This window comes from Watersipora subatra, chromosome 4 (assembly GCF_963576615.1).
Source record: "Watersipora subatra chromosome 4, tzWatSuba1.1, whole genome shotgun sequence".
Taxonomy (NCBI): Eukaryota; Metazoa; Bryozoa; class Gymnolaemata; order Cheilostomatida; family Watersiporidae; genus Watersipora; species Watersipora subatra.
Genome location: NC_088711.1, coordinates 32,225,253 through 32,247,884, shown reverse-complemented (window position 1 = coordinate 32,247,884; position 22,632 = coordinate 32,225,253). Strand labels below are relative to the sequence as shown.

At 37.6% G+C, this 22,632-nt stretch overlaps 4 protein-coding genes across 6 annotated transcripts in view; 3 read left to right on the top strand and 1 right to left on the bottom strand.

Annotated features, from left to right (window-relative positions):
* LOC137393304 (cytosolic arginine sensor for mTORC1 subunit 2-like) overlaps positions 1–2,143 on the top strand; it is a 41,955-nt gene extending 39,812 nt beyond the window's left edge. For all 3 annotated transcript variants that reach the window (XM_068079793.1, XM_068079792.1, XM_068079791.1), the window contains one exon: positions 1,560–2,143. In XM_068079793.1, coding sequence (XP_067935894.1) covers positions 1,560–1,642 — 83 coding nt within the window. In that variant the 3' untranslated portion in view covers positions 1,643–2,143. The remainder of the gene's footprint in view (positions 1–1,559) is intronic.
* Positions 2,144–3,943: 1,800 nt separating this feature from the next.
* Positions 3,944–5,110, top strand: LOC137394151 (uncharacterized). The gene has a single exon (XM_068080872.1). It carries the CDS (start codon positions 3,944–3,946, stop codon positions 5,108–5,110), a length of 1,167 nt encoding a protein of 388 aa, XP_067936973.1.
* A 2,290-nt stretch (positions 5,111–7,400) lies between these two features.
* On the top strand, positions 7,401–11,727 carry LOC137394150 (uncharacterized). Its single transcript, XM_068080871.1, has 7 exons — positions 7,401–7,475; positions 8,196–8,340; positions 8,835–8,947; positions 9,038–9,167; positions 9,304–9,560; positions 10,104–10,159; positions 11,194–11,727. The coding sequence occupies exons 1-7, from the start codon at positions 7,430–7,432 to the stop codon at positions 11,725–11,727; spliced, it is 1,281 nt and encodes a 426-aa protein (XP_067936972.1). The 5' UTR covers positions 7,401–7,429.
* A 7,078-nt stretch (positions 11,728–18,805) lies between these two features.
* Positions 18,806–20,992, bottom strand: LOC137394149 (uncharacterized). The gene is made up of 5 exons (XM_068080870.1): positions 20,925–20,992; positions 20,072–20,216; positions 19,463–19,575; positions 19,243–19,372; positions 18,806–19,106 (listed from the first exon to the last, which is right to left on the bottom strand). The coding sequence occupies exons 1-5, from the start codon at positions 20,968–20,970 to the stop codon at positions 18,806–18,808; spliced, it is 735 nt and encodes a 244-aa protein (XP_067936971.1). The 5' UTR covers positions 20,971–20,992.
* Positions 20,993–22,632: the final 1,640 nt, after the last annotated feature.

Sequence of the window (22,632 nt, the reverse complement as noted above, 5' to 3'; positions counted from 1 at the left end):
ATGTCTTACTCTGCTGTGTTGTAGGTGTAAATATGGGGAGAGGTGATTACAAGCTCTTAAAAGCTCAAAAACGAACCGTTGATCGCAGACATCACGAAACCGCCGTAGATCGGAATCAGTTTACTTCACTGACGTAGTCGTTAAATTTGGTTATTGTTTTGTCACGTGATGTTCTCACGTGAATTGAAAGACCAATAAGAGGCTCAATATAAAACTTCTCGTAGCACTAGTTTATGACAAACACTTCGGGTTTTTTCTGAAGACCCCGTATCAAATGTAGATGCTCGCTACTTTAGAGTTCTGTTTCGGCTTGGTCTAATTGTCTAGTCGTAATCTGATCATGTGACCCGTAATACTTGACAACTAATTTCTGCAGCATTTTCTATTTTCTCAGGTGACCAACAGGCTCATCATGTTTATTAAACAACTATATGTACTCATTCGAGCTAAGGTTAAAAAATTAAACGAATTTTCCCGGTAGGTTATAAGATATCAGTGCTGAAAGTGACAGCGTTACAATGACGATAAAATAGATGTGTAAGGACAATAGATATGGTTTTATTGAATGCGTGAAATATATTTGTGAAAATATTTCGACGAATGAGGTTGCGTAAAAGTGTAAACAGAAGCCAACTTGTACAACTACGTCCTATTTGAGCCGTTTTGGAAAGAGATTCTAATCTACGGCAGTTTCAAGATGGCGGCTATTAATTGTTTGTTTTTGAGCTTTTAAGAGCTTGTAATCACATATCCACATATTTTGCACCTACCACACAACAGAGTAAGACATGGTGAATCTTTTGATATCAAATAACTGTAATGTGAATTTTGTTGCAAATCAACCTTTAAACAATCTCTTTTAATTTCACTTGATAGGTTAATTATGTAAAACATGTATATCAATTTATGTACTGTTTGTTAATGTTGAGAGATCGGAAAAGTTGGCTGACAATAAGCTTTCGGTTTGAATTTCTCCACTTTTTTTGACATGGCACAAAGGGGTTGTTTGCCTATGGTAACTCTTCAGCTATGCGCCTTCTTCAGTTTATGTTGAGAGTGTGGCCAGCCTCATTGCCTTGTCACACGCTGTTGCTCCACCTGCTGATTCTTCAATAGTAGTCTTTTTTATGACTATTAAATAATCAACTTCATAAACATGCCAGTGGATCTACATGTATATACTTTTGTGAGATTAGTGATGGAGTTATGAATGTTTGTAAGCTTTTCTCAAACTATAATATGTTGTAGGGAGCTAAAAACATTCCATTTATTCATTTTGAATCACGTTGATCAATGGTATGTTGTTGTGTGTTCACAAGACTTTCACAAGTCGTAACGCATGATTGGCTGCTACTTCCAAGTCGTCACGCGCAGTTGGTGGCTAGGCGCACTTTAGAAAATGCTGAAGAATCTTTTTAAATTGCTGCAATTATTGATTTAATGATGAATAGTGAGAAATTGTGTGAGTCCTACTAGATTTTGTCGTCCAATTTCATAGTTTACTCCAAGTAGTGTTCCTTTGTTCAAGCGCCAGCTGATCAGTGATCCTTATGTTATAGGTGCCTCTCGACCAGATAGAGAATGTAATGTCCATATTAGAGCAAAGAAAGAACAGTGCAATGGCCGAGGTTGCGCCAGTTGAATCCTTGCACCCTGTGTGAACATATTCGCTCGATTATCTTAGCGGCTGTAATATCTTTCTTTTATGAAAAGCTAAAGACATTCGTTTAAGCTTTTATAGATTTTATCGAGTTGTCGTTTTGACCAGTTTTTGGTAGTGAATGTTAGAACCTGCCAATGTCTCACACCAAAACACTTATACATATTCTTTTACAAACTACAGTTGTCGCTAAAATTTGGGAGTTGCAAACTCTTGTTTTTAATCGATCTTAAAAAGTGATTTGCTCAGTCTGTATAAGTTCAACTGCTGATATTCTGCATGGATTATGTAAATGGATGGTCATTTATTTGAGAGTTTGAGTACAATTGTCTTAGAAACTACCTCACTTTCAGCCAGTCTGATTATAAATAACTGGCTCAGTATTCGCATGCTCATGTTTTGATTTCTATTTTATTACTCATGCTATCAGTATGATGCTATCAGTATGATGCTATCAGTATGATGCTATCAGTATGATGCTATCAGTATGATGCTATCAGTATGATGCTATCGATATAAAGCTGTCAGTATTATGCTATCAATATGAAGCTGTCAGTATTATGCTGTGAGTATTTTGTCAATCAGCGATCTATGATGTGGTAATTGATATATTGAATTAAATATATTTGTTCAAATTTTAATTCGATTTTGTTTATTGGAAGACTGTTTTTATTACAGACATGCCCAGGGCACACTCCAAGGCATCAAGCGTAGCTTTCGTAATGTCGCTTCTCCGGTGAGAACTTGTCTAAAATTAGAGTTGCATCCACCAAAGATATTTACTTGGCTCATTTCAGTCTAGTTTCTTCAATATCAATTCAGCTGAGAGCCAAGGCTAACTAATTCAGCTGAGAGCCAAGGCTAACTAATTCAGCTGAGAGCCAAGGCTAACTAAAATTAGAACAATCTTTAATTGCCTACTTGAGAATGTATATTTATTTCTTTCTACATAATTTGTTTCCTCTTGATTTATAAGACAAGCCGTGAAAAACTGAACAGGTTACTGGCTAGGTTCAATGGTTGGTAATTTTCCATTAATGCTTATTGCCTATAGCCAGTTATTACCTATAGCCAGTTATTGCTTATGGCCAGTTATTGCCTATAGCCAGTTATTGCCTATAGCCAGTTATTGCCTATAGCCAGTTATTGCCTATAACTGGCTATAGGCAATAACTGGCTATAGGCAATAACTGGCTATAGGCAATAACTGGCCATAAGCAATAACTGGCCATAGGTAATAACTGGCCATAGGCAATAACTGGCCATAGGTAATAACTGGCCATAAGCAATAACTGGCCATAGGTAATAACTGGCCATAAGCAATAACTGGCTATAGGCAATAACTGGCTATAGGCAATAACTGGCTATAGGCAATAACTGGCTATAGGCAATAACTGGCCATAGGTAATAACTGGCTATAGGCAATGAAGCCATCTTTAGAATACTGCTAGAGGAATGCCTGGCATTGCCCGGTAATAAAAGTCTGCATAAAACATTTTTATTTAACATGTACAGCATTAACCATACTAACTTTTAAACTTTATATCATGAGAAGAGTGTTATTGTGCAGTTGAAAATAAATTAAGAAAAAATTAGACAATGAGTACATGGAAGTGTGTGTATAAAAAAGGTTACTGTTGCAACAGAAATTCGTTGTATTCATAGTTTTGATGGACAATACTGGTACCACAAGATGCTGGTACAAACATAACGATGAGATATCAGACTTTTTTGTCAGGCTGAGCGGAGAGAAAAAGTAGAGGCAATTCCTACTCCAGATAATCAATTGTCCACGGAAAAGCATTTAGGTAGCTGTTAGAGCTGAAAATATGAGTGTAACGGCATATTTGAAATTAAAACGAAATATTTGAAAGTTACACATTAAAACAATAAATAGGTAAAGGTAAAAAATTAGCTTTTCAAGAATATTAAAAAAAATAGCAAGCGTAAAAGGTGATATTAATTAATAGTAGCAAGTGCACATTTAGTGTATGCAGTCGCGAAAAGGATATACGAATAGAGAGCAATTACAATGGCGTGTGGGTCTGCACACTTTAGTAGTCTTGCGATTTCAATGTCGCGAGTTCAAATCCAGTACAAAGGTGATTTTACGTTACTGAAAGTTTAGCTCTGTAACTGGACATACAAACAACAGGGAAACACTGATATTCAAGTCCATGTATATAGATTTAAGACTTATTGCTACAAATTGTAGACTGATAATATAATTATGATTTTGTTAGTTTTTTTAATAGTAGTTTTGGCGGGCTCGTGTCCGCTGTCATGCTAGTGTCCGCTGTCATGCTAGTGTCCGCTGTCATGCTAGTGTCCGCTGTCATGCTAGTGTCCGCTGTCATGCTAGTGTCCGCTGTCATGCTAGTGTCCGCTGTCATGCTAGTGTCCGCTGTCATGCTAGTGTCCGCTGCCATGCTAGTGTCCGCTGTCATGCTAGTGTCCGCTGTCATGCTAGTGTTTGCTGTCATGCTAGTGTCCGCTGTCATGCTAGTGTCCGCTGTCATGCTAGTGTCCGTTGTCATGCTAGTGTTCGCTGTCATGCTAATGTCCGCTGTCATGCTAGTGTCCGCTGTCATGCTAGTGTCCGCTGTTATGCTAGTGTCCGCTGTCATGCTAGTGTCCGCTGTCATGCTAGTGTCCGTTGTCATGCTAGTGTCCGCTGTCATGCTAGTGTTTGCTGTCATGCTAGTGTCCGCTGTCATGCTAGTGTCCGCTGTCATGCTAGTGTCCGCTGTCATGCTAGTGTCCGCTGTCATGCTAGTGTCCGCTGTCATGCTAGTGTCCGCTGTCATGCTAGTGTCCGCTGCCATGCTAGTGTCCGTTGTCATGCTAGTGTCCGCTGTCATGCTAGTGTTCGCTGTCATGCTAGTGTCCGCTGTCATGCTAGTGTCCGCTGTCATGCTAGTGTCCGCTGTCATGCTAGTGTCCGCTGTCATGCTAGTGTCCGTTGTCATGCTAGTGTTCGCTGTCATGCTAATGTCCGCTGTCATGCTAGTGTCCGCTGTCATGCTAGTGTCCGTTGTCATGCTAGTGTCCGCTGTCATGCTAGTGTCCGCTGTTATGCTAGTGTCCGCTGTCATGCTAGTGTCCGCTGTCATGCTAGTGTCTGTTGTCATGCTAGTGTCCGCTGTCATGCTAGTGTTTGCTGTCATGCTAGTGTCCGCTGTCATGCTAGTGTCCGCTGTCATGCTAGTGTCCGCTGTCATGCTAGTGTCCGCTGTCATGCTAGTGTCCGTTGTCATGCTAGTGTTCGCTGTCATGCTAGTGTCCGCTGTCATGCTAGTGTCCGCTGTCATGCTAGTGTCCGTTGTCATGCTAGTGTCCGCTGTCATGCTAGTGTCCGCTGTTATGTTAGTGTCCGCTGTCATGCTAGTGTCCGCTGTTAAGGAAATTAATGGTAGTTTTAGTGGGCTCGTGTGTCCGTCGTCATGCTAGTGTCCGCTGTCATGCTAGTGTCCGCTGTCATGCTAGTGTCCGCTGTCATGCTAGTGTCCGTTGTCATGCTAGTGTCCGCTGTTAAGGAAATTTGAGAGGAGTCTAAGTTTTATTGTGTTACGCTTAGCTTCATAACCCATGAACATATTTGATCAATGGCTATATTTGAGATAGCATGTATGTTATAGATGTGAGTGGCATTTTATTATGCAATGCAGGGTTTGTCCTCAATGACGTTTTTTTGTAGCCTGACAAACCAAAAACCCACAATACAGGTAGACAAAAAGCTGCAGCCTATAAAGTTAAATGTATCTGGCTGCCCTGACTGGCTTATTTTAGGTTTATCTTTAAACAATGGTCAGATTTGGTCTTTCTAGCGGTGAATGGTTTATTTCTATAAATAATAAACATGATGTACAGGCATTCTTTTTTAACAGAATCATAAACTTGTTCCAGTCTCTCTTCACTAGTTAGTTCAGCAAAAGTGAAGCTCATTCAGGTCTTCATTGGTTGAACTAGTGAAAGAGTCCCCTTCAGATCATATTATTTACAAATATTAAATGAAAAACCAAACAATATTAGTCTTCATATTATTATTATTACTGCTATTGGCTCCATTAGCTAGAGTTTATTTTGTCCAACTCTGTCTTTCATGCACTTTCTAGTGTGCTTTTATATAAGCTCATAGCTGCAATGATCTGTGTGTGATCTATTTAGATTACTGCAAATCTCTTACACTTATCACCCACAAACACTTATTTTGCACTTTGAGTTGTCTCCCTACACTTTGGTGTGCTATCATCCACCATCATTTGCTAGTGCAGACTTGTTTACACCTTAATGTATGTCTCGTTGTCTAGCAACTATAAAACAAATCATCAATAGTGTTTTGTAATAATGTTAATCTCAATCCTTTTCCTCAGTTTATGAATAAGTTGGAGAGTTGTCTTCCCACATGTACCAAACAGCTGTATCTGTCTAGAAGTGGTATCACTAGTCATGCCAAAGCAGAAACAGTAAGTTTATTTATCGCCTGTGCATTTGAGCTTACATATGTATCCTTTGCAAAATCATTGTGCTTGTTATCCATTTTGTTAGTGATTTCGAAAATAGGTGGCAAGTCCTGAAGTAACATTTAAATAATATATTACTTAAAAAATACTTATTAAAAATATATTACTTTGTAAAAAGATTTTTAATGGATGTAAAACCTTATGAATGTGTATTGTAAATAAAAGTATAATGACGAAAAAAGCATAAAAAGACTATTTCTGACAATCGGTGTCCATGATCGATTCCTGTCTCCATCCGACGATTCGATTTATACAATTTCTCTTCTCTGGCTAATTTGCTGAAAACCTCTGCACAGCGTGTAAATGTCCAATCCCTTCGACTTCGGAGGGGGCTGCATCGAAGTACTGTGCATCATGAAAACATAGTGAATGTCTCTCAATTTCACATAGATATTTCTGCAAGTAAATATGGAGTTCAGGAAAAGGCCTCTAGCGCGATTAAATTATTTGCTATGACAACCTTGACTTATAAACTAACAAATAGTTGGCTTAATCTTGTGCTATCATTTGCGGTTCTAGTAAAGACATGACAGAATATCTCATGGGTTAGTTAACACAAGACAGTCATAGTGTTCAATACTACAGCAGCAGACGTTCTGACAGACAATATATTGCAGCATGAGGAAGAGCTTTGGATACGTAGTCTGTCGTGGTCTGTCGTAATAGGACAAACTTCTAGCTACAGTAGTTATTGTAAGAGATATCTATAAAGGTGATTACATAATGCTGAGACATATCTGCTCTAGCGCACTATTTGAAAGTATAAACACATTTCGTAAGTGTTCATTAGAGGTGTTATATCATACCCTGGCCTAAATGACTTCCTTTTAGGAAAATTAATGTATAATGAAATCTGTGGAAGAGTATACTCCGTTAATACAAAAACATATCTTTTAATCAAAAGTATATTTTTAGGCACCAAGTTTGTCACATATAGTCATTTGGTACAAAAAGTTACAGAAGTTATGTGGTAAGAAGATTTCTCCATTGTCAACTGAAAGAAAGAGATTATAACCCTGTTAGCTGTTATTTATAGCTATCCACCCCTTATAATTTTAGGCTGTTTGCATTGTAATCCCAGAATTAAAAAGCTCATATTATATACCATAATTACTGGTCACAATGCTTTATGAAAGCTGGTGCTTATGTAATAGCTTAGAGAACCTTTAATATAAATACACAGTAAGTCAAACAGTAGGTTATTTTAAACTGTTTTAGAGAGCTCCATAGGCACACAGAGAGAAATATGAAGATGGGCAGCGGACTGCTAACTTTGCTTTTCCTACTAGCGGGTATGAGTTTTGAATTTATCATGATTAACGCTCATTTGTATTTGTTTTAAAGTTTGCGCGAGTGAAGTGACTTGATGGATGCATTGTCAGGTTGCGAGAATAGTAGTCGATACATGACAGTTGACTTGTATGTGTATAGCTTGTCTTCATTCATGCTGCAACCCAAAGTATTTATAGATTTGTGTGTATTTTGAGGCGAGTTCAGGGTTTAACCTTTAACTTCCATTTTGTGGGAAGGTTACTGGTATTTATTGCACGGCTGGCACACACTTCCTTTAATATGGTGTCAAAATCAACTACTCTCAGTGGGTGTCCTAGTACTACTACAAGAGATTAACTTAGAGTCCATGGTTTGCTCTAGTTACACCCTACTACAGCTGATATTATTGCTATTACAGATTCAATATGCTGAATAGTTAAAAAAACTTAGGATTGCTTATTTATGCTTGTAGCCAACATTACAGTTGGGAACATTTGACAAAACCAAAGAGACATTGTTAAAAACGTGGTGCTTCAAGCCATCCTATTTAGAAACATTACTGGCTTGGCTTGCGGTTAGTTAGTAGGAGCTGCTTCCTTAAATCTATTTACAACATTCGAAGGTGTACATTTGTAGTCGTAGCGTATTGTATGTAGTATGTACAAGTATTTAAAATGCTGCAATCAAAACTTTCATAAAAACAGATCTATATTCCTCGCATGGTGTTATTGCTATTTCAGACCTTGTAAATGGAGATGGTATCATATGCTATACTTACACCGGCAGCAACCACACTTGCTCTGTATACGGCAGCGAGAACACATTCGCTTATGAATTTGTTGGTGACAGTCTCCAACCAACCTCCCGATGCTCGGCTAACATTTTGTAAGTCTATTTGATAATAATACTAGCGCTGTCAGCGAATGCTTGAAGCTGACAGTTAAAAATAAAAGTTGTGGGAGCTTCGATTCCTAATTGGCGAGGTGTATTAAATGATTACGTTCGGGTTACCATGGTAGCTTGTCTAAAGGGAACATGATAACAACACTCACAGCTCTATAAGTAACAAAACGGCATCTCAGTCTGTTAACCTTTGGCTGAAAATAATTTAATCTGCAATTTAAATTTGCAAAGCAACTAAAAATATAAATTTAACATTGAGTTATTCTCTGATTTGCATTCTCCATCTTATATGGTCATATTTACAAAATAAAGTGCTTTGAAGGGGGTTTCCTCTGTCGCAGTTGCAGAAGAACATTAGCAACACGGTGGCTAATATTAAGCAATAATTGGTTGATGGCGAGCGTCTAGGACTTTATTCGCTTGAATTATGTTGGAATAGGGCATCAAATTGTGACAAGTCGCTGCCTCTGTTTCAGGATAACAGTACGACCTCTAAGCTCACGCCAGTCTTCCTTCTACTGTCAGACCACTCTAGATGTCCCAGCGCACAACAGACGTCTCTACAGTATTTCCCATAATCCTCAAGCGAGTGAGTGTACAACCACGAAGTGCTTTAGGCTCCCATCTAATATACTGTAGTTTATAGGTTTTGAACTGGTACATGTCTGCGTGCTTGTAGCTGACGGTTGGTCTAGTGAAAGTGCGCCAATAATTTATGCTGAAGGATTCGCCGCAGGATTTAATGGTGAACAAGGAAATAGCTTCTACCTTCCTATGGCCCACAAGGATCCATCTGATCACCACTACAGGTGGTTCATTTGACTCTCTCATTGTTTGGCTATAGATGTGTGAAATGTGATGTTTATCAACATGCACCTAGACAGCAGAAGCTGTGGCGTGCATGGTCCCAACTTATACACTTACAAACTAACTCTTGTGTTTCAGCTGGGTTGACTATGAGATGGCTGATGGCAAGCTGAATGTGCGTACATCACAAGGACAGAGTTTGGATCTTAATTCTGGCAAGCTTTTCACACCTAAAAACAAACCAACATACATCGGTGTAAACAGGTTCTACTCGACATCGGCGTGGAAAGGAAGTGGAGTCTGTAAAATTGAATGTCAAACCCTTGAAAGCGGTGGCTCAGCAGTTCAAGGATCTGCTGGCAGATTTAATGGGCGCGACACTTTGATTGGACCTGGTGAGATGGCTAATTTTGCAACACGACGAAGTAATAGGCAGTAGAATGTTGTTGCGAATTTTATTTTTAATTCAATTTTATTATGAGACTGGTTTTAAATATAGGTTTGTTTAATTTGATATCGACAGTCTTAACATGTTATCTGGACAATCACAAGACGAGGGACAAGAGATCATGTTAAAGTAATGCATTATTACAACTATTACTAGTATTAAACTAGTATTACCAGTATGCTATTGCTTCAGCAATTCAATAAGCTCTACAAACAGACTGCAGCGAATCATAAAGCTGAATGAAAGCGAGTGCCCTTTGTTGACCTATTTAGCTTGTTCCTCTAATAAGCTTTTATTCGAACAAACATACACCGATATATGTACTGATGTGTGTATCAAGTGTGCGCTACTATACTTGGCCACGAACGTACCGACATGTATGTGTGTACCCATATGTACCCACTACAAGAGTCATGAGCACATATTGTTCCTAGAATAATTTTTTAAGCTGGGATTCCTGTACTTAATCTTGGAGATCGCTGTTTTGCAGGCTGCTTCAGCAAATGTATACCGCCGCCTATAAATAAGACCTTACGCAATAAAATAGTTTGTTTTCATAAATCATTACCCAAGTATACAAAATGAGACCAGGAACCTAAAAATCTTACCCAGATCTCTTCATAATTCAATTTAAGCAAAAGCGCTAACTTTTTATAAAACCTGCCCAAGCCTCAGTTTAGTTTCTATAAAATTACCATGATCACTGATCTCACTATTTGAATTAATATTTCAGTAGCAGTTTGCAAGTGATTTCTGATCTACACTCCAGCAGGACTTGTCTTTTTCTTGAAGACGACCCTTATCTTTACATACTAGTTTTATTTAAAGAACGAGGCAACCAATGGTTACACTAACGTCACTCCTTAACATAGAATAACAGTTTTTTTACCACAGTTCACCATTGTCAAAGGTCCCTAGCATATGAACATTCCTAGAGGGTTCTATACTAGTCCACGATCGTTTTATAATGAGAATCTACTAGGCGTCAGTAGAAAGTCAATGAGTTGAACTCTTGAATTGACATCTTTACAACTTATTACAAAAGAGTAGCAGCTGTAGCAACATAACAAGTTATCCATCTCCACTAGTTTAACCGTGAGCTATAATCGATAATAAGGGCAAAGTATATATGTATGTTTTATATATTCTCTGCTTCTGTAATCGTCATTTTTATCCGATAAAGTAGTTCTATGATGAAAGCAAATATTCGATTAAAAATTAAACAATAGACAGATCTTAGGGGTTAATTAATTGTAAAACAAGTCAATATAATAGACTATCAGCATCCAAAAAGTGCTGTTAGCATTCTCAGTATTTCACACAAATACATATTTTGCTGTAAATTAAAATGTTGGTCCAAATAGTATTTGAAAAGCTGGAGCTCACAACTATATTATAGAATAATAAATTATTTTTACGATAGTCAATCAAATTATAAAATGTTATAGCCAAAGTATCAATCTACAAATTCAAAGTTAAAATCAGGTAGTTTTAAACGTCATTTAAAAACGCCCTAATAATGACTTGACTCTAGATCAAGAGCCAAAAAGAAGTAGACCATTATTATATATTTCTAATAGACTGCTACTGTCACTATTACTGCTACTACTATTGCTGCTGCTACTATTGCTGCTGCTTCTACTGCTGCTGCTTCTACTACTACTGCTGCTGCTACTATTGCTGCTGCTGCTGCTACTACTATTGCTGCTACTACTGCTACTATTGCTGGTACTATTGCCGCTACTACTGCTACTATTGCTGGTACTATTGCCGCTACTACTGCTGCTACTATTGCCGCTACTATTGCTGCTGCTGCTGCTACTATTGCTGCTGCTGCTGCTACTACTATTGCTGCTACTACTGCTACTATTGCTGGTACTATTGCCGCTACTACTGCTACTATTGCTGGTACTATTGCCGCTACTACTGCTGCTACTATTGCCGCTACTATTGCTGCTGCTGCTGCTACTACTGCTGCTACTACTGCTGCTACTACTGCTGCTACTACTGCTGCTACTACTGCTGCTATTATTGCTGCTATTATTGCTGCTGTCATTGCTCTGTCACTACTACTGCTGCTGTTGCTGCTACTGCCATTACTGCTACTACTATAATTGCTACTATTGCTATTGCTACTATTATTACTACTAGAAATTCACCTGACATACAGCCCACGACCAAAGGGATAATGGAACAAGAAAGGGTACTGCTGGTTGAGAAATGCAATATCAGCAGTCAAATGGCACTGCAGTGCAATAGGAGAACTAAAACTAATAACAGAAACATATTGCATTGTCACTGTATACTTCGATATTGTAAATTCGAATGATTATTCTTATAACTAAATATTGTAATAATCTCATAAAACCAAATAATTATTCTTACAATCAAATATTGTAATAATCTTACAGTATAGGAATCGTTAGAAAAATATCATCATCATGTCCCTTACTTTCACTGATTTGGACATCAGTTGGAATACCAAAATACTCATTATAAGTGTCCAAAATGCCAGAGTCCGGTAGAATCGGCAAAAAAAGAAACGTTTACTTTTCAGTACTTCTACGTTAATTACAGAAACTTTCGGCGATTAGACAATGCCATAGACTGGTGAATGTTCACGTTTTTCTCGTGAAATGTGGACGACATAATAGTTCTACTCTCTGTCACACGGCCTTATCGGCGTTTCGTTTGCTGGTCTTAATTTTGATTAAAAACGTTTGTCAAGTTTTTATTTAGATTTTAGGCCAAATTAATCGGTCTATTTATGTATAATCCGATCATATGGGTTAGTTTTAGGATATTGCGGAAACTTTTCAAAGACTTGGTTACATATTTAAATATGTTTCTATGTGTTTTGTATCATTATTATACTTAAACGACTCTAAACAAAAATGGTTAAATTTTTTGATGGGATTTTGGTACAAGGGTTTGGTAACGGCTGTTAACGGATATTTTTTCGGGAGTTGTGTGCACATGTGCATTTATCATAAATCTCTCAAACAATCGTTTCGCTCTTGTTTGGTCGTTGGACTACTACTACTATTATTACAATTACTACTATTAGCACTTATTGATATAACAAGGATATCATATCTATAGGTATATTTAGCATGGAAGCAGTGCTGGTTTCTCATCATTCCTAACAATGACAAATATATTGACTACACCCTCTCGTAGTTCAAGTTTCGAGGACACAAGATTAAAAAAGAGCAGAAAGGGAGCAGAAAGCTGTCGTAAAATGTTGTTATCTGAACAATGCTGAAATTTCTATACAAATACTGTGTTGAAACAGTTCTAAATAGGTTATCCACCTTACTTGGCTTTATCCTTGTAGGACCAGCAGACATCTCGCAATTGTCTGTGTTATCTGCAGTCCTATTCAGTGTTTGGTATCTATATTTCTTAACCCATAAGGTTTTAGACCTAAAATCAAGAAATCATGCAGTGTTTAGTAGAGTGCAACTTTGTATAAAACATGATAAGGCTTCCTAAGACATCATTAATCACTCAATTATCCGACAAAGGAGACACATGAAGCCAAAAAGCCATAGGAAACGACTGGTAGGAGCGCTTAACCATATAATTGAGAGCTGCTTCCCCAGTAATTGAGGTTGACCAACTTTCATCAACTTCTGTTACATAACAGCTAGCAATTTCTTCTTCCTTCGCTAGTATAAAACTGTCTGTTGCTAATCTTTGTGTTACACTCGTAGGCTCGCATGATCCGCTGGCATAACGAAAGATGGCGCTCGTTGTTATTTTTGTGGCAGCGCTGCTAGCAGGTAAGCCAACCATTGTTCACAAGGATAATAAATTACTACAGCAGAGTCAAAATATATTAATTGCTTTAACAAGTTGTTATTGCCCTCTGGTGTTGTTTTTACAATTTTTATTAATAATATATAATGTTAGTTGCTTTTGAAATGTTTTATAGTCTCTGCTTTTAAATGTTTACAATTTGAGTTTCTGATGAATTATATTAACTACTTGGGAATGTTGTTAGTCATCTCTACTAATGTTCTGGCTTTTAGTTACTAATGCAGATAGCATTGAATGCTACTCTTATGGTCGCAATCCAGACTGCACTGTCAATGGTGACTCCACCTTTTCTTACGAGAAAGTAAAAGAGAGTGAGAAGACACAAGCAAAGTGCTCCCAGAGTTTTTTGTAAGTAAATAGCTAACTAAAAACTGCTCAAAGGCAGTTGAATGTTCAACGAATCATCTCTTTCGCATAGGGGGCAATCTTTGCGCGTTAAATTTTAGCCTGAGGTGCCTACTATGTACATGTGGCTCGGGCTAAACTGTGCTATAATGAGTAGAGGCATTTTGGTATCAGAGGAATCGCTGGTTTGATAAAATTGACTTTTTTCAAGCTAAGCCATTGCAAAAAATTGGATTTCTATTGATATTTTATAATAAGCTAGTAGCATCTACAGCAGGTACATGTCTATAGCAGGTACATGTCTATAGCAGGTACATGTCCATAGCAGGTACATGTCTATACTCCTATGTCTGAGACTATCGGTACAGAGTGTTAGTTCTTGTACCTGAGACTATCAGTATAGAGTGTCAGTTCCCGTATCTGAGACTAACAGTATAGAGTGTTAGTTCCTGTATCTGAGACTAACAGTATAGAGTGTTAGTTCTTGTATCTAAGACTAACAGTATAGAGTGTCATTTTTTGTATCTGAGACTAACAGTATAGAGTGTTAATTCCTGTATCTGAGACTAACAGTATAGAGTGTTAGTTTTTGTATCTGAGACTAACAGTATAGATTGTTAATTCTTGTATCTGAGGCTATCGGTACATTATACAGAGTGGTAATTGTTTCGAATCTCAGCAGGTGAACTCGCTGTTAATTATGAAAGAAAAATGGTAGGACAGCCAGTTGTGGTTGATTATTAGAGTTTTTTGTAACTCATACGAGCTGGAATCTGTAAAGAATACCTACTTGCCAGTCTCAAAAGGCTTAAAACCAAATCCGTTGTGTTCACTTGGACAATGGAAGCGGAGAAATGCAGGTGATCTATTCATACCGTTTATCATTAAAAGAGCAAGGCTGTAGAGTTTCTGTACAAATAAATTTCATTTCTATTTTAACTGTGCATGTACCACGAAAGATATAAAATAGATTATACTGTATATTTTAACTGTATATGTACCACGGAAGATATAAAATAGATTATATATTTTAATTGTACATGTACCACGAAAGATATAAAATAGATTATATATTTTAATTGTACATGTACCGCGAAAGATATAAAATAGATTATATATTTCAACTGTACATATACCACGAAAGATATAAAATAGATTACAGATATATTTTATCTGTGCATGTACTATGAAAGATATAAAATAGATTACAGATATATTTATTCTGTAATAAATTTATCCTAAACAGATAAATAGTCATCTTTTAGTTTGAGAAGCGGATGTTTTTGGATCAACAAGATGTTTTTTAGCTTTAGGTTTTGTAGTGAAGCTTTTTGATTGTCAGTTTTGAACATCCCAAAACCTGTTTTCAGAATCACGGTCAATTCTTTGGGTATGAATGGGGAAGCTTTGCACTGCAGTGTGTATTTAGGAGCTGTTGATGAGAATACACGCCTGTACACCATCTCTCATGACCCAGAAGCCAGTAAGTACAGAAGCAGTTGCTTTCAAATCAAAAATTTGAAATGTTTAAATTGATAAATAATACTTCGATAAATAATACTTTAACAATAAAAATTTATCTATAAAAACATTATTCAAGTAGTGTTTGTTGGTGTTGAGCGATTATATAAATACGATGCTTTAGCTGATGAGCCGACCAATCCAAGCGCAACGATTATTTATGGTATTGGCTTGGCAGCAGGAATGAATGATCAACAAGGTAGTGGATTTGACCTTCCCAAGGCCCATCGGCATCTGTATAGCCGCCATTTTAGGTAAGATTATTTACTTTCAAGCAACAAACCTGTTCATCCTACATTCCGGTAAGCGGTAGTTACAATCTGTCTAGAGTTGTGCAGGTTCTTACCTCTCTTTAAACAAGGCATGTATCCTGTGTCATTGACATGGTCTAGAATCTTACGAAGTCAACACCCCAAAGGTCAAGGAAATCAGATGTAATTGTTCTTCATAATCTAATGATTGATAACAATGCGTATGTACCACACTTGATAACAATGCATATGTACCACACTTGATAACAATGCGTATTTACCACAAGAATTTGGCATAACCATTTCATCAGTTTTTTAAATGTTTGACTTTTTAAATGCATAAAAGCTGTAAGGCAGCCCAAATATAGGGAGTCTGTCTGATAGCCATCAGCTCTATTCAACATTGGCATGGGGAGACAACCAGCAAGTTGGCAACTAAGGCTTGATATATCAAACGGTTACCGAGTTTTGATAAAGTTGTCAATAGGATTTGTCTTTCAACTTTTTTTATGTAGTCAGACAACTGGTACTTGTCATATACCTGTCCCTTAACAAGTTTTGATAATAACAGTAAATTGTTATTAAAGAGAAGGAGTACTATATCAGGAGTGAGCTGTCATTAGATTTTGAAGGTGAAAAGGAAAAAGTAAATAATACGAAGTATGACACTAGAGATACCGTTTGTTTATCACAGCAACTGTTTGACAAGGTAATTGATTGGTCTTCACTTGAATATTATGTAACCGCTGTCATTCACTGGTTCTGTACATAGTGAGACTACATAGTTCTGTACATAGTGTACTTAGCACCGATGTCGGGTATAACAAGTGCTAGGCATATAGGTTGGTCTCGGTTGACACAATGTGAGATTTAGGGCAGCTTCTTTTCTATTAGATATTCTATATTTCTATTAAACTATTATGTTATGTAAATATTAGTTTCAGGTTTTTCTCAAGGCATTTTATTGAGTAGAGCTAGGTGGCCCAAGAGTTTGCCTAGAAAAAAGGATATATAGTAGCCTGCTATATGTCCAATCATTCGTTCTCTCTTATAACAACTCTGTCGCACCCTGTGTCAGCACTCATTCAAGTGCACTTACTGGAATGATGTTGGTATGATCAAGTGCTGAAACTACAGATGTATTCTCCATGGTTTAACTATTTAGCAGAGACACCTCCACTCGTAAATTAACAATCACACTTACTTACTATTCCTTAGAATAATTTTCTATTTCAGCTGGGTAGACTATCTGATAGGAGATGACAACCTCGATGTACAGACCTCGCGCGGACGTTTGTCTCTTTCTTCTGACAAGCTCTTCACTCCTGGCAACAAGACTACCTACATAGGCGTAAATCGGTTTTACTCCACTGCTGAGATAAAAGGAAGTGGTGTCTGCAAGTTTCTGTGTCACGTCACCAGCAATAATGCCTCTGACGACAGCATTCCTCTTACGAACAGTGAAGAGCAGAATGGTAGGATAACCTTGACCGGATCTGATGAACGGTATGAGGAGCACGATGGTCGGCTAAGTAAGATGTCGGCTCGCCTTGGGACTCGTCGCAGTGGCAAGAAGTAAATCATTTCGTGACCTTCACTATTATTTTAGTAAACTATCAGTGTCCTAATATGGTGCATTTATAATGAAAGTGAAACCATAAAAAACGATAGCATTGCTTTCACTTTATTATAAATGTAATCCTAAATGTTTTAGCATAATGGTTGCTATGGTTATATGAAAACACTGAATGATGACTCCAACAAAGGCTATCAAAATAATGCGGATAGTAATGGAATGAAAATATATGTATTAGAAAATGCCTAGACTACTTGATCAGCTAACATCTAATAGACAAACTGTATTGAAATTCCAAGTACATGTAAATTGTGAAATTATGAATGGCAAGGCTGCCTTAAAGGCATCATACAATTGAGAACATAGTATTGAGACTATGAGATTGATGCTTAGCAAATGAGCAAATTTTAATAGAAAATAACTGCGGCCTTTAGTTGCTGTCACCTAACTGGGTTTTTCTTCACCTATGTTTTAGCTTTGATAACTCACTCTCACTCCGCTATTCTCTCACTCCTGACAACGCACTCTCACTCCCGACAACTCACTCTCAACAACTTCATTCTCATTTCCGACGCTGCGCTCCTACTCTCGACGACTAGCGCTCCTACTCTCGACGACTAGCGCTCCCACTCTCGACGACTAGCGCTCCCACTCTCGACGACTAGCGCTCCCACTCTCGACGACTAACGCTCCCACTCTCGACGACTAGCGCTCGCACTCTCGACGACTAGCGCTCGCACTCTCGAAGACTCGCGCTCGCACTCTCGAAGACTCGCGCTCACTCAACGACACTAACACTCTATACTGTTAGTCTCAGATACGGGAACTGACACTCTATACTGATAGTCTCAGATAAGGGTCGTCTTCAAGAAAAAGACAAGTCCTGCTGGAGTGTAGATCAGAAATCACTTGCAAACTGCTACTGAAATACTAATTCAAATAGTGAGATCAGTGATCATGGTAATTTTATAGAAACTAAACTGAGGCTTGGGCAGGTTTTATAAAAAGTTAGCGCTTTTGCTTAAATTGAATTATGAAAAGATCTGGGTAAGATTTTTAGGTTCTTGGTCTCATTTTGTATACTTGGGTAATGATTTATGGGCTATATTGGTAAAAACAAACTATTTTATTGCGTAAGGTCTTATTTATAGGCGGCGGTATACATTTGCTGAAGCAGCCTGCAAAACAGCGATCTCCAAGATTAAGTACAGGAATCCCAGCTTAAAAAATTATTCTAGGAACAATATGTGGTCATGACTCTTGTAGTGGGTACATATGGGTACACACATACATGTCGGTACGTTCGTGGCCAAGTATAGTAGCACACACTTGATACACACATCAGTACATATATCGGTGTATGTTTGTTCGAATAAAAGCTTATTAGAGGAAAAAGCTAAATAGGTCAACAAAGGGCACTCGCTTTCATTCAGCTTTATGATTCGCTGCAGTCTGTTTGTAGAGCTTATTGAATTGCTGAAGCAATAGCATACTGGTAATACTAGTTTAATACTAGTAATAGTTGTAATAATGCATTACTTTAACATGATCTCTTGTCCCTCGTCTTGTGATTGTCCAGATAACATGTTAAGACTGTCGATATCAAATTAAACAAACCTATATTTAAAACCAGTCTTATAATAAAATTGAATTAAAAAGAAAATTCGCAACAACATTCTATTGCCTAGTACTTCGTTGTGTTGCAAAATTAGCCATCTCACCAGGTCCAATCAAAGTGTCGCGCCCATTAAATCTGCCAGCAGATCCTTGAACTGCTGAGCCACCGCTTTCAAGGGTTTGACATTCAATTTTACAGACTCCACTTCCTTTCCACGCCGATGTCGAGTAGAACCTGTTTACACCGATGTATGTTGGTTTGTTTTTAGGTGTGAAAAGCTTGCCAGAATTAAGATCCAAACTCTGTCCTTGTGATGTACGCACATTCAGCTTGCCATCAGCCATCTCATAGTCAACCCAGCTGAAACACAAGAGTTAGTTTGTAAGTGTATAAGTTGGGACCATGCACGCCACAGCTTCTGCTGTCTAGGTGCATGTTGATAAACATCACATTTCACACATCTATAGCCAAACAATGAGAGAGTCAAATGAACCACCTGTAGTGGTGATCAGATGGATCCTTGTGGGCCATAGGAAGGTAGAAGCTATTTCCTTGTTCACCATTAAATCCTGCGGCGAATCCTTCAGCATAGATTATTGGCGCACTTTCACTAGACCAACCGTCAGCTACAAGCACGCAGACATGTACCAGTTCAAAACCTATAAACTACAGTATATTAGATGGGAGCCTAAAGCACTTCGTGGTTGTACACTCACTCGCTTGAGGATTATGGGAAATACTGTAGAGACGTCTGTTGTGCGCTGGGACATCTAGAGTGGTCTGACAGTAGAAGGAAGACTGGCGTGAGCTTAGAGGTCGTACTGTTATCCTGAAACAGAGGCAGCGACTTGTCACAATTTGATGCCCTATTCCAACATAATTCAAGCGAATAAAGTCTTAGACGCTCTCGCCATCAACCAATTATTGCTTAATATTAGCCACCGTGTTGCTAATGTTCTTCTGCAACTGCGACAGAGGAAACCCCCTTCAAAGCACTTTATTTTGTAAATATGACCATATAAGATGGAGAATGCAAATCAGAGAATAACTCAATGTTAAATTTATATTTTTAGTTGCTTTGCAAATTTAAATTGCCGATTACATTATTTTCAGCCAAAGGTTAACAGACTGAGATGCCGTTTTGTTACTTATAGAGCTGTGAGTGTTGTTATCATGTTCCTTTTAGACAAGCTACTATGGTAACCCGAACGTAATCATTTAATACACCTCGCCAATTAGGAATCGAAGCTCCCACAACTTTTATTTTTAACTGTCAGCTTCAAGCATTCGCTGACAGCACTAGTATTACTATCAAATAGACTTACAAAATGTTAGCTGAGCATCGGGAGGTTGGTTGGAGACTGTCACCAACAAATTCATAAGCGAATGTGTTCTCGCTGCCGTATACAGAGCAAGTGTGGTTGCTGCCGGTGTAAGTATAGCATATGATACCATCTCCATTTACAAGGTCTGAAATAGCAATAACACCATACGAGGAATATAGAACTGTTTTTATGAAAGTTTTGATTGCAGCATTTTAAATACTTGTACATACTACATACAATACGCTACGACTACAAATGTACACCTTCGAATGTTGTAAATAGATTTAAGGAAGCAGCTCCTACTAACTAACCGCAAGCCAAGCCAGTAATGTTTCTAAATAGGATGGCTTGAAGCATCACGTTTTTAACAATGTCTCTTTGGTTTTGTCAAATGTTCCCAACTGTAATGTTGGCTACAAGCATAAATAAGCAATCCAAAGTTAAACTATTCAGCATATTTAATCTGTTATAGCAATAATATCAGCTGTAGTAGGGTGTAACTAGAGCAAACCATGCACTCTAAGTTAATCTCTTGTAGTAGTACTAGGACACCCACTGAGAGTAGTTGATTTTGACACCATATTAAAGGAAGTGTGTGCCAGCCGTGCAATAAATACCAGTAACCTTCCCTCAAAATGGAGGTTAAACACTGAATTCGCCTCAAAATACACACAAATCTATAAATACTATGGGTTGCAGCATGAATGAAGACAAGCTATACACATGCAAGTCAACTGTCATGTATCGACTACTATTCTCGCAACCTGACAATGCATCCATCAAGTCACTCACTCACGCAAACTTTAAAACAAATACAAATGAGCATTAATCATGATAAATTCAAAACTCATACCCGCTAGTAGGAAAAGCAAAGTTAGCAGTCCGCTGCCCATCTTCATATTTCTCTCTGCGTGCCTATGGAGCTCTCTAAAACAGTTTAAAGTAACCTACTGTTTGACTTACTGTGTATTTATATTAAAGGTTCTCTAAGCTATTACATAAGCACCAGCTTTCATAAAGCATTGTGACCAGTAATTATGGTATATAATATGAGCTTTTTAATTCTGGGATTACAATGCAAGCAGCCTAAAATTATAAGGGGTGGATAGCTATAAATAACAGCTAACAGGGTTATAATCTCTTTCTTTCAGTTGACAATGGAGAAATCTTCTTACCACATAACTTTTGTAACTTTTTGTACCAAATGACTATATGTGACAAACTTGGTGCCTAAAAATATACTTTTGATTAAAAGATATGTTTTTGTATTAACGGAGTATACTCTTCCACAGATTTCATTATACATTAATTTTCCTAAAAGGAAGTCATTTAGGCCAGGGTATGATATAACATCTCTAATGAACACTTACGAAATGTGTTTATACTTTCAAATAGTGCGCTAGAGCAGATATGTCTCAGCATTATGTAATCACCTTTATAGATATCTCTTACAATAACTAGCTAGAAGTTTGTCCTATTACCACAGACCACGACAGACTACGTATCCAAAGCTCTTCCTCATGCTGCAATATATTGTCTGTCAGAACGTCTGCTGCTGTATTGAACACTATGACTGTCTTGTGTTAACTAACCCATGAGATATTCTGTCATGTCTTTACTAGAACCGCAAATGAAAGCACAAGATTAAGCCAACTAATTGTTAGTTTATAAGTCAAGGTTGTCATAGCAAATAATTTAATCGCGCTAGAGGCCTTTTCCTGAACTCCATATCTACTTGCAGAAATATCTATGTGAAACTGAGAGATATTCACTATGTTTTCATGATGCACAGTACTTCGATGTCTGCTCCGAAGTCGAAGGGATTGGACATTTACAGGCTGTGCAGAGGTTTTCAGCAAATTAGCCAGAGAAGAGAAATTGTATAAATCGAATCGTCGGATGGAGACAGGGATCGATCATGGACACCGATTGTCAGAAATAGTCTTTTTATGCTTTTTTCGTCATTATACTTTTATTTACAATACACATTCATAAGGTTTTACATCCATTAAAATTTTTTTTACAAAGTAATATATTTTTAATAAGTATTTTTTAAGTAATATATTATTTAAATGTTACTTCAGGACTTGCCACCTATTTTCGAAATCACTAACAAAACGGATAACAAGCACAATGATTTTGCAAAGGATACATATGTAAGCTCAAATGCATAGGGATAAATAGACTTACTGTTTCTGCTTTGGCATGACTAGTGATACCACTTCTAAACAGATACCACGGCTTGGTACATTTGGGAAGACAACTCTCCAACTTATTCATAAACTAAGGAAAAGGATTGAGATTAACATTATTACAAAACACTATTGATGAGTTGTTTTGGAGTTGCTAGACAACGAGGCATATATTAAAGTGTCAACAGGTCCACACTAGCAAATGATGGTGGATGATAGCACACCAAAGTGTAGGGAGACAACTCAAGGTACAAAATATATATTTGTGACAGAACGTGTAAGAGATTTTCAGTACCTAATTTAAAAAGGATGTTTCTGCACCATAATCAAGGCAGAAACAACTCAGCACTATGCAATCAATCATCTTAA

Coding starts and splice junctions, on each gene's coding strand:
- LOC137394151 (XM_068080872.1), top strand. CDS start 3,944: ATGCTAGTGTCCGCTGTCATGCTAGTGTCCGCTGTCATGCTAGTGTCC.
- LOC137394150 (XM_068080871.1), top strand. CDS start 7,430: ATGAAGATGGGCAGCGGACTGCTAACTTTGCTTTTCCTACTAGCGG. Junction 9,561..10,103: donor CGACACTTTGATTGGACCTG/GTGAGATGGCTA, acceptor GCTGTTTTGCAG/GCTGCTTCAGCAAATGTATA. Junction 10,160..11,193: donor AGACCTTACGCAATAAAATA/GTTTGTTTTCAT, acceptor TATTTCTAATAG/ACTGCTACTGTCACTATTAC.
- LOC137394149 (XM_068080870.1), bottom strand. CDS start 20,970: ATGAAGATGGGCAGCGGACTGCTAACTTTGCTTTTCCTACTAGCGG. Junction 19,576..20,071: donor CGATGCTCAGCTAACATTTT/GTAAGTCTATTT, acceptor CCTCTGTTTCAG/GATAACAGTACGACCTCTAA. Junction 19,107..19,242: donor CCATCTGATCACCACTACAG/GTGGTTCATTTG, acceptor CTTGTGTTTCAG/CTGGGTTGACTATGAGATGG.